This window comes from Rhagoletis pomonella, unplaced genomic scaffold (genome assembly GCF_013731165.1).
Source record: "Rhagoletis pomonella isolate Grant_MI unplaced genomic scaffold, Rhpom_1.0 Rhpom_scaffold_00003, whole genome shotgun sequence".
Taxonomy (NCBI): Eukaryota; Metazoa; Arthropoda; class Insecta; order Diptera; family Tephritidae; genus Rhagoletis; species Rhagoletis pomonella.
In genome coordinates this window covers 80914236-80925300 of record NW_023458557.1, presented here as the reverse complement: position 1 = coordinate 80925300, position 11065 = coordinate 80914236, and the positions used below count along the sequence as shown (strand labels likewise).

Genomic DNA, 11065 nt, shown 5'->3' with positions numbered 1-11065 from the left:
CCACACAGACCCCAATCACCCCTGAAAATTTCTTTGATATCGGGCAAGCCGTCTAGGAGGAGTATGCGAACAGGAAGTTTTGCCACTTAATTTTATATATATAGATAGCTCAATATCTAACAAAAACTATTTAAGTAAATCTTAAAACTTTTTTTTAACATTTATAAAAATTTACTAAACTTTCAAACTTTTTATTCAAAAGGTAACAAATTCTAGGTATGCAGTTTTGTAGAATATTAAATTTTCGTGCAAGTTTGAGGTATCTAGGTCCTACCGTTGATTTTTGGCATTTTTGTTTTTTTTTTTGCTGACGGTGTTGCACATTTTCTCCATAAAATATTAGCCATCCGCTGAATAAATAAACCAGAATTATACAAAAAAATATGGAGCATGCTTTGTATGGAAGGAAATGAACGAACAAAGAATTGCTAAAAATTAACGGTAAGTCCTTGCACTTATTACACTACAAAATGGTAACCAAAATAAAAAAAAAAATCTGATAAAAATATTTGAAATTTTGATGGAACTTTGTGGAATTTTCCTAATTTTTGTACAAAGTTCAGACTTAGATGATGTTTTTTTTTATATAGCAAGATATATATACTTTCATTAAAAAAAAAAAATAAACATTAAATAAACAAAATAAAAACTTGTTAAAATGTTGCGTCCCTATATATTCTTCAGACATGTGCATATTAGGGATGCTGCGAATGTAGAGTTTCAGACATCCGCGGATGCGAATGCGAATGCGGATGTCATGTATTTTTAAGAAATAATTTAGATGGATAAATTAGGTGATTTAGGAAAATAAAAAATAGAAAGGTTAATAACTTTTAATAATCTGCCTTATCCTGAATTTTGCCCGAAAAAAAAAATTCTCCCGAAAATTTGTATTCCGCCCATAGTAAATAGTACATGAAAACCAAAAGTGAAAAGTGAACCGGTTCGGGGAAAATTAAACTCATGATAAGACTGAATGTTTTTAGTACTTAAATTTAAAAAATGGAACATTGTACTTAATAAAAACTTTTTAAACGTCATCAGCGTTTTTCGATTTTAGTTTTTGTAACTCATTTTTAATGCTTTCTTCTGTGACTGGTTAGATATACGTCTGAGCACTTGCACAATATTCCAGGGACCGAAAATAACAGCTATTTTTTCCGAGTTAAATTTGACCTAATATTTTTTATTCCGAAATAAACGTCCTATCCGGATAATAAACAAACCGCTTATCCAAATTAAACAAATTTGGTATCATATGAAAGAGGACTGAAATAGCTTTTAAACAGAAATAACGAATGAAGGTTACCACCTCTATTTAAATTTTTTTATAACTTAATACTATAGAAATTCATGTAAATACATACCTGACCCAATGTTTGTTCTATTTTAATTAACATTTTTTATTGAAATATTTTTGAATGTGTGGCTTTTCTCGTTTTGACATTTCAGTTTTAAAGCTATTTCAGTCCTCTTTCATTGGATACCAAACTTGTTTAATTCGGATAAGCGGTTTGTTTATTACCCGGATAGGACGTTTATTTCGGAATAAACAAAGTTCAACTCGTAAAAAAATAACTGTAATTTTTGGTCCCTTCAATATTCGCATTCGCAAAAGATCCGCATTGATTTTTGCGAATACGAATATTAAAATAAATGCCGAAGCTCTGCGGTTGCGAATGCGAATATTCGCAACAACCCAGGTACATATATGTAACAGGCAAACACAGCTGATTTGCAGTTTGTCACTTTGGCGATTTGTGCTGTTTAGGGCACGAAGAAGAAAACATTCACGATTCAAAAGTGGGACGTCTTCGCTCTCTATTACCAGCCCACAAATTCCCCAAATGGGTTTTTTGGGGAATGATGCTGGAGTGACTGTTCTTGGGCAGATATAAATATGGGTCGTTCCCGTTACGTAGACCTGACTGTAGTCAACCAAAACGTTGTATGTGTTATGTTATCGTTCAATTGTGTCACTAATTTCCACTTACCTTGGCAACTAGAAGACAAATAGTCTTCGACCAAAGTAAGGGTGCGCACAACCCGTCTTAAATAGTTACCAATAATTCTATAAAGGCGGATTCATCGTTTTGGTTCAGAACTTTTCTTCCATGTGGTTGTAGTTTCGTTTCGCTCAAGGACAATTTTAGTATAGCATCGCATCTAAGAGCCACCTAACGGAATATTTGAAAAAAGTTAATATCTGAAAAATTGCAGATATGACCTTCTTTTCGATGGTAATATAACTTAAAATGGTATGAAAATATAAACAAAGATGCTTTAATGGTTAAACGATATATTTCAATACGATAAGTACACTTCAATTCAAAAACTATTGTATTAAAGCATTTTTGAAAGAATGGAAAATACCCAAAATTGGCTAATAATATAATTAAGAGATGATTACAAGTTATGAAATAATATAAGCAAATATTTTAATGCTTAACTCTGTTTTAATATTAACCATTATTTATTTATTTTGAATTTCTTTCTTAGTTCTTATACAATACTCTTATGGCCAATATTGGTTGGTAGCAAGTGCCTTTCTCGGCATTGGTATATTATATTTAAATATTTGTATGAATGAAAATAAAAGGTATACTTTCTGTACTCCTGAAATAAAATAATTCATATTTGCTGTGTAATATTTTAATCAAAGAAAAGTTACTTATCACAGCACTTTTATATTACTTTGGAATTACATGGTATGCATGTACATATGCACTACATGTAATTAGTATATGGATACATATTAATCGTTGTTTGGTTTGTAAATGAAGTAGAATCCAATCACTTTAATAAATTCATTTTAGTCTGTTATAGTTATTGAATAGGAGATCAACGTCAGTTCCGGATGATCAAGTCTAACATCGCGAAACTCCTCCGTGAAAGTCAAAATATAAAAGCAGAAAATAGTAGACATAATCCATTCCGATATTGAGCTTATAACATGGAAATACCAGCCACCGTCCGAAGGGTACCTAGTAAAATAATATTATTACCTTTGTTTTTCGGAAACTTTTTTGTTATTCTTATTTTACCATTGTCTTGGATTTTCGCCTTTGAAAAGAATGTGTGACATGACACCAGTGACAGCAATCAAAATAAATAATATCGTGCAGCAAATGGACATTCCCAAACGAATGTGTGCATATAATTTCGTACTCGCAATCGGATACGCCATGTAGGTGATCAATGCTTGCAACCAAAAGTAAACTGTACCACTGCCAAAACAACAAAATGCACCCGTAAAATGCACGATCCGTACATTTGTTTCCTGAAAGTTTCCAACAATGCTTATACCCAAACAAGAAGCTAATCCGAACCAAAATGCAATCTTGTTGTACACCAATAGCAAAGAGCCCAAATCGGGATGATGGCTATAGAGTTGTTGAATTTGTCTATAACGTATGTAAATTGTGATGCCCACTGTAAAAAAGTGTTAAAATGAACAATTGGGAATTCGCATTAAAGCTACAAATATTTTCACTTACATAGTATGCTTCCCATATTTATGAGCTGGGCGAATACGCAACTCTCTGGAGAATATGTAGCAGCATCACTGATATATGGCACAGTGGGCACTACATGACCCTGTAGTACAGCAGCTATATAACTAAAAATATACCAAATAAATTTATGCAAGCATACATTGAAGAATACCACGATTTTAAGATAAGGGGGGATGCGTGCATAATTTCAGATATCTCATGATTTTTAACTTTTGACCTTGGCTTTTTTTAATTTAGGGAAATGCATCTATGTACGTAAATATAAACATATTTACTAAAATATGTATACAATGTTTGTGATCCATATAATTAAAATACAAATAAAAAAATCAATGGAGTTAGTGCGTTTAGTGTTTTCTAAAAAAAAAAAACAATCCATGCCCACGTAAAAGCTTAGTACGCAATTGAATTCCTGCAAATTTACTTACGTGCCAAGAAATGTTATCTGAAACAGCAGAAAAACTGCGACCGGTATAAGATATATAAATGACATTTTCAGGATTTTTTTAAACAACAACGATTAAACTTAAACTAATCTGCTGTCTTGTTTATCATGAGCAGAAAAATAACACCAAGCTGTATTGCCAAGAACATATATGTATGTATATAAAATTTATCGAGTTGCCAAGAACAGTTGTAAAATTAATCGAGTAGCCAAATGTTAAATTCGTGTTCTAAAATAGTGCGCGTGTACTACACTAGGGGTCTTCCCTTAAACTCGTAAACCTCGTAAATTTAAGAGGCTCGTAAAAGAACTGGCAAAATTTGTATGGAGCCAAGGTGTATTAAACAAGGTGGTGTTGGGGCGCCAGCTGAGTTTTTCGCCGTGGAGGCCATTACGTCAAAATGATGTGTTTGTTGTAATTCATACCAATGACAGTATGGACATCAGCGTATAATTTGTTAGTGTAATTTTTTACTTATATACGGCCAACACCACCTTGTTAAATACGCCTTGTATGGAGCTCTATTTACGAGCCCCTCATAAATTTACGAGGTAAATTTGATGCGCAAACAACCCCGTAAACTTCAGTGTTGCCGAGGCGCCGAAGTTTTAATACTAAAATGTACGATAAAATAATGAAAATAAAGTGGCATTCGCGCTTCTGTGTATTCGATGTATCCTACGTAAGTGTAACTGGACGAGCGTGTGGTTGCTGTTGCATGTGTATTTGATGTACCGCTAGCAACAACAAATCACACGCTCATGCAGTTACGATTACACAACATACAACGAATACACATAAGAGCGCATTCCCCTAATGAAAATAATATGCGAATAAAATGAATGAATTTCATCCAGTAAGGTCGGTGTTATGCAGACAAACTTTTGTTTGCCAAATTAAATGGCGGCTGCTTAGTTCGCTCGGAGGTGGTTAAGTCGAGTTTGGCACAGGGTTGCACGTTCATTATGGTTTTCATGGCTATTGCCAACACGAAATGAGAATTTCAGATGTACATAACGCGCAAAATTTAAAATTTTTGTATATGACAACACCGAATTTGCTGCAGTTTGACCAAACAACTTTAGTTTGCTGTGAGAGTCGCCAAACTCGCTCTCTTTGAGTTTGCTGCAACAACAATTACACGCAGTTTGCCAAACAAAATTTCTGCATAACACCGACCTAACTGTATTCACTTACGTCAGTTTTTAGACACGTCAAATCTTGCTTTCAAGTTTGCTCGTTCCATGGCGAAGGAGGTGAGAATAGAAGGGAAGAATACAGATACCACCGTACCGTCAATTCGTTTATAGTTTTCCTGTCTCTTTGGATCTTTTCGTTGCTTCCCATTTAAAGAACCAAGAACTTGAATAAAAGTTGACGCAAATAGAAAACACAAAAGAGAATACGAAACAAATTGCTTACAAAACTTGAACTGTCTGAAAGGGGACTTGGGTTTTCTGCTAATTTTCGGCATTTTTAACTGTATTTTAGCCACGAGTGATAGATACAAGATGGCGGGACGTTCCCCCGACAGTCGGGTCAACGTAACCGGAACGACGTAGATTTATAACTGGCCAAGGATTGGCACTCCAGCAACACTCCCCAAAACTCTTTGGGGAACTTGTATGCTGCTACAACAACAAGAAGGCGGGATGTTATGGAAAATACTACGAAACAAAAACTGCTTCAATAAATCCTGGTTGATCTGTCAGTCACTTTACACACCTATTTACACCTTTTCACAAAGGGGTGTTCCCATAAAAGCCTCGTAAACTTACAGTTTTAGACGGTTTAAAACTTTACGAGATTAAGGGAATCCCCAAAATATTTTTGGTGTTGCATAGAAAATCAGTAGACTAACAAGAAAAGTCTTATAAAAAAGTTAAATTCTTTTGGAATTAAAGCTTTCTAGAAAAACTATTTTATTGCGTGGAATAAGAGTAAAAAGTGGTGTTATTCACTTTTTTAAAAATCATAATTAATACTTTTGATAAATGATACAATTTTAGCGTCTCTCTCTTTTTGACAAGCATGTTCGAAATCCATTAGAATTTTCTGCATATTCAAAAAATCATTATTAATGATTTTGTGTGTTTGTTTTACACGAACAAGGAACTCATCAAATCTATTATCTCTGTAAACACGTTTTCCAAAAGCTATAAAGAAAAAATTATTAAATATTTCTTTCAATTAAAAATTTCCAAATCACTTACCAACTGGCGGTTTTGGGGCATTGAATGTGTCCTGCACTTTAGCTTTTGTATTGCTATTAATTAACGGAGGCGTAGGTGCTTGAACTACTTCTGGAGCTATTGGCGGTGGTAGTGGAAGTGATGAGGACGGCGCAGGTGGCGGAGACGGTGACGGTGACACTTCCTGATAGTTTGTTGGCTGAACTTCTCTGTCGACGAATTGTGCAATTGTAGAGCGAAATTTCTCGGGTATCAAGAGCAACCTTAAAAAGGGTAGTAGCAATAAATGGAAGACAAAAACACTAAAACTATGTTCACATATCAATATTATCTCAATCAAAGCTAGTTTCTTAATCACCCCGTTTACACAGGCAAATCTCAGATTATTAGCCGTCAAATTTGTTGTGCTTGTTATTCCCACATCTCAAGGAAAATTTATGTTTCTTCTCTGTGCCACCGTGATCACGTTTTTCTGCTATAATAAGCAATATAAATATATTTTAACTTAACATTTTATTAAAAATACCTTTACAAACCTCTTTTACTTGCTAGCGTACATTTTTGTTTACTTTTACATTTGGCATTTCTCCTCTCTTTCGCAAAAACAATCGATAAAACTAGGATGGACACCGAAAAGTTATCGGTTAAATCTGAGATTATTTTATAATTACAGATTAACAAGGGACGAATTTTATACGGCTAATCTCTTGTTATAATTACAGATTAGGGTGTTAAGCTCGAAAATGAGGATAATCTACTTATATGTGAACTTAGTATAAGGCGAATACTGCGAAGACATGAACAAATGTTTAAATTCGACAGCGGGAGAATAAGAAAACGTTCGATAAATGACGAACGTTTACAGAAAACAAGCGCAAGAGCGTTCGATAACGATAATTTTCGGTAAGAACCTTCTAGAGTTGCCATGAGTGTGAAGACGAGACCGACGTGAGTACATTAAGGCGAAAAGTTGCTGGAACTTGTACGTTGGACGATCAAGAACTTCCTTGTGAGTGAAATACACTTGATGGTAAATCAAACAGCGGGTAATTTAGTCCGCCCGGTACTCTAGGATTTAGTTACAAATAGTCAGGTAAATTTTACTGGAGGAAGTATCTTTCCTTGATGAGTTTCGCTTGAGGCTTGAATAAGGATTTGATCCCACACATAGGCTATCTGCACACTTGTCGTCCAATCAAAGTTGCGTTATCGTCTCGCCCTGAAATTTTGAGCAGAGCACATGCATTTTAAAGGAGATCTGCACACTTGTCGTTATCGGCAAACCGTAGATGCAGAAACGGATAAGTACGGCACTGTCGTTTGCTAATCGTTGTGCACGCATTGTTTGTTTACATTTTAAGGGGGAAAATTAGTGAAAAAGTTAATATTTGCATTAAAATTGCATAAAAATTTTGTATTTTTTGCATAAAATCTGTGGAAATTATTAAAGTGTATAATTGCATTAAAATTCAATAAATATCAGCGTTTTAACTATATGACGAAATTGTAGTCTCTGTGTGCATGCACAAAACACATTTCAGGAAAAGTAAAGAAGCAGCAGCACAGTCTATATCTTAAAATTGCAGGTTTTTGTAAATATTTCGCGAAAATATCAACCAGAAAAATAGAAAATACCTGCTCCAAGTGAATTTTTAGACGCCAAATGAATTGAAATATCACGACCGAGTGTGCGAAAGTATCGTTGCATCATGATTGTGACGATGAAGCAACTATGATTGGACGACCAATGTGCAGAGCCATAGCTGGTAGTTAGACCGCTACAAGGCGTCAGTCAAAAGTGACAAATTCTTCACTGACAAACTTGATCGAGAATGTGTACTAACCTTAGCAGTACCAATATAGGAGTATTAAGGTATGGCAACACTGCACATAAAAGGTGCAATGTAAATAGCCACATTTCCTTAATCCTTTCGTGTGCAACATATATGTATATTTATATGAACTGTACCCACCTTTCGACATTGCCTCGTTTGTAGCACAAATAAGCAGACTTCATTTGGAACCACTTGCGCCGTATCTGCTGGGCGCTCTTGTTAGGAAATCCACGCCTCTTCATCTTAGTGGCTATCTGAACAAACGTGTAATTGGTTGTTGCTGTGTTTCTTTGCATTTTATGCACCTCGCGAAGCAAATCTAGCATACACTCAATTTCTCCGGAAGTCCAAAAATTCCGCCTTAACTTTAATCTTTCTACTTTCATTTTTCCCAACAACTTTTTGTTTTGCCAGTATGTAGAATGTTATTTATAGGAGTGCAAGGGATACATGGATGTTTCTGAAACATCGATAATATCGGTTCAATATTCGATATATTTACCATCGATTTTTACAATTTACTAACCGGCCGTCTTCACGTCCTGGCAAATCTCGCTCGCGTGACCACGCATGCGAGATCTTGCACGTGTAGACCGCAAAAAGTACGAAGCACACTTTTTCCGGCATCTCGCATGCTTTCAACTATAATTTTCTCATATCGCAGAATTCTTCACAGTAAAAACATCCAGCCAGACAACACAACTCTATCTCACATGCGAGAGAAAAAAGCTGAACCCGAACGAGATTTTCGAGCGTGTGAAAAAGACCGGTAACATCGCGGAATTGACGATACATCGCTGGCAGTTTTACCGATTTTTTAAACATCGACTTTAATGTGACTCCGACTTCCTTTCGGTATGTTTGACTAACCTTAAACGTTTTTTTGTTATTTATGGCCTTATAAGAATTATATTCAACAATTTTATTGAGTTTGAGGCCATTTCTTACGAAAAATGTTATTGAAAATCAACAATAATTTACAAAGGTAGAAGTTATAGCTACTGCAGCGCTTTCGAACTGGCTCCAGAGATAGGTCGATCTTCCACTCAGGTGACGATATGCTCTTTCCGCTAATGTTCGTTCACGAGTTGCCGAATCTCCGTGTTGACATCCCTGATGCGTGGATTTCCGAGATCGGACTTACGAAGGTTGTCACGCTCATCGGCTAGGACAGCCGCTTCTGCAGGGGATTTCGGACGGATATCTGTCATACATCCAACTGAAATGAAGCGGGCTGTAGCAGCAGTCACAACCCTGCAGAACTTATGCTCACCTATGTGAACGTCCGTTGGTGTGGGAAGGGCAGATAAGGGGCTTTCAGTAACTTCCAATCAGCTTTGTAAAAGTTGATTAAGGTTCGATGTTCCGCGGAAGCAAAGTCACCAGGTTTATCGATCGAGGTGATTATGGGCAGGTGGTCCGGTGAAAGCGTCAGCATAGGTCGCAACGTAATGCTGTTTGACTGACCGGCTCTTACAATTTTTATGTCTGGCGAACTACTGCAGCTGCCCATAATACTAGTGGGTGCGTCGGGTGCGTAATACTATTGCGTGATGAACGCTAGGTCACCACCGTTATCTCGCTCGCCAACTTCCAGAGTTGTGTTGCCTGCCGGCCGCCTGCTGTGTGTGCTGCGCTGTGGTGGTAGAGCGCGGCGTCGCATGGTGAGTATGCCACTGAGCAACACAGCAGGAGCCCACATAATCGCTCTTGCAATCTCGTGGGTTGCGCAGTCTTGAACATACCTTAAAGTGGCACAAGCCAATGCGACTAGGAGCTGTCGACGGTTGTGTGTTGGTCCACTGCCGGTGAGTTACTGAGCCCGAGCACGTACGTAGGCGGCTCCAACCGTTGCACCTGACCAAGGTGGAGTTTGGGTGCAATCGCATCGGGCGTACGTAGCAGGTGTAGGTTTCTGGGCCTGAGTTTGACTCTATATGACCCATGAGCAGAAGAATGTGGAGCAGATTTTGTCCCACGCACGAACAACGTTGGAGAGATTTCGCCGATCTAAACAGGGTTAGATAACCGAAACAACAGCCCCTGGTCGGGTAAAACCCAAGTTATTCCGGTACGTCGAACCGGCTGTCGTGGGTACTAGGGTTCGCATAGGCCGCCATGCTATAAAGAAATTGCGTCAGGCAGCGCGATAAAAATTCCACTTCAAAAAGCTCCAGTAAACATGGAAAATCGAGAAATTTCAGGATATAAACAAGCAGTGGAATTCCATCTACCAATCACATCTTACCGTGAACGAAAAAGCTGTGAGTGCGAAGAGCTTCAGATGCTAGGAGGTAGGAATGCGGCAGGAAAGTTTTATCAGAAAATAAGACAGCGATCACATGATTTCAAGACCGAGGCGGTTTCCGAAAACTAATAGCGCTAAGTAAAGTAAGGTTAAGTATAACTTTTAGCTCGGGAGCGGTAAGTACCGCTCCGTGCCAAAGGAGGCCTTGGAAAGATGTTAGAAAGCTTAATGCGTGCTCCTTAGCAAGAAATACGATTATAACAAATTCTGGAAAATGGGCGTGTCACCGCCCACTAGTATTTCGGTAACCGCTTTATCAATTTCTACCAAACTCGGTACGATTATTGTACTTCACACAAAAGAAGCAAGATGTTGAAAATATTCGAAATCAGACTAAAATTATGCCCACTTTTCATATAACGGTAAATTTTAGAAATACGGAAACAAGGGAAGTTTCGAAATTTAAGGACGCAAATTTACCCGAAGTTTATACACACAACAATCTCTTATACCAGGTTTATATATACATAAGTAGATTATCCTCATTTTCAAGCCTAACTCCCTAATCTGTAATTAGAAAAAGAGTTTAGCGATACCAAATTCGTCGCTCGTTAATCTGTCACTATAAAATAATGTCGGATTAAACCGATAACTTTTCGGTGTCCAACCTAGTTTTATCGATTATTTTTGAGAAAGAGGAGAAATGTCGAATGTAAAAGTTAACAAAAATGGACGCTAGCAAAGATAAAAAGTTTTGTAAAGGTATTATTCATAAAATATTACGTTAAATCATATTTAAATTGCTTAAAGTAGCAGAAAAAAGTTATCA

At 36.8% G+C, this 11065-nt stretch overlaps 2 protein-coding genes across 3 annotated transcripts; both read right to left on the bottom strand.

The window, feature by feature from the left end:
• Positions 1–2343: 2343 nt before the first annotated feature.
• On the bottom strand, positions 2344–4126 carry LOC118735625 (DNA damage-regulated autophagy modulator protein 1). Its single transcript, XM_036465481.1, has 4 exons — positions 3944–4126; positions 3498–3619; positions 3045–3432; positions 2344–2984 (listed from the first exon to the last, which is right to left on the bottom strand). Exons 1-4 carry the CDS (start codon positions 4006–4008, stop codon positions 2813–2815), a joined length of 747 nt encoding a protein of 248 aa, XP_036321374.1. The 5' UTR covers positions 4009–4126; the 3' UTR covers positions 2344–2812.
• Positions 4127–5843: 1717 nt separating this feature from the next.
• LOC118735626 lies at positions 5844–8440 on the bottom strand. 2 transcript variants are annotated; one of them, XM_036465483.1, is made up of 4 exons: positions 8127–8193; positions 6933–7372; positions 6175–6459; positions 5844–6117 (listed from the first exon to the last, which is right to left on the bottom strand). In XM_036465483.1, the coding sequence occupies exons 2-4, from the start codon at positions 7078–7080 to the stop codon at positions 5927–5929; spliced, it is 624 nt and encodes a 207-aa protein (XP_036321376.1). In that variant the 5' UTR covers positions 7081–7372; positions 8127–8193; the 3' UTR covers positions 5844–5926. The 2 variants fall into 2 exon arrangements, with proteins under 2 accessions (XP_036321376.1, XP_036321375.1); XM_036465482.1 differs by lacking the exon at positions 6933–7372 and having other exon boundaries at positions 6175–6416; positions 8127–8440.
• Positions 8441–11065: the final 2625 nt, after the last annotated feature.

Bases quoted from the DNA above. Each gene is read 5' to 3' on its own strand.
- LOC118735625 (XM_036465481.1), bottom strand. From the start codon at position 4,008: ATGTCATTTATATATCTTATACCGGTCGCAGTTTTTCTGCTGTTTCAG. The intron at 3,433-3,497 runs GTAAGTGAAAAT...ACTTTTTTACAG, and splicing joins AAATATGGGAAGCATACTAT to TGGGCATCACAATTTACATA. The intron at 2,985-3,044 runs GTAAAATAAGAA...TTATTTTACTAG, and splicing joins GGCGAAAATCCAAGACAATG to GTACCCTTCGGACGGTGGCT.
- LOC118735626 (XM_036465482.1), bottom strand. From the start codon at position 8,374: ATGAAAGTAGAAAGATTAAAGTTAAGGCGGAATTTTTGGACTTCCGGA. The intron at 6,417-8,126 runs GTGGGTACAGTT...ACCCTTTTTAAG, and splicing joins AAACGAGGCAATGTCGAAAG to GTTGCTCTTGATACCCGAGA. The intron at 6,118-6,174 runs GTAAGTGATTTG...TTTTCTTTATAG, and splicing joins TGCCCCAAAACCGCCAGTTG to CTTTTGGAAAACGTGTTTAC.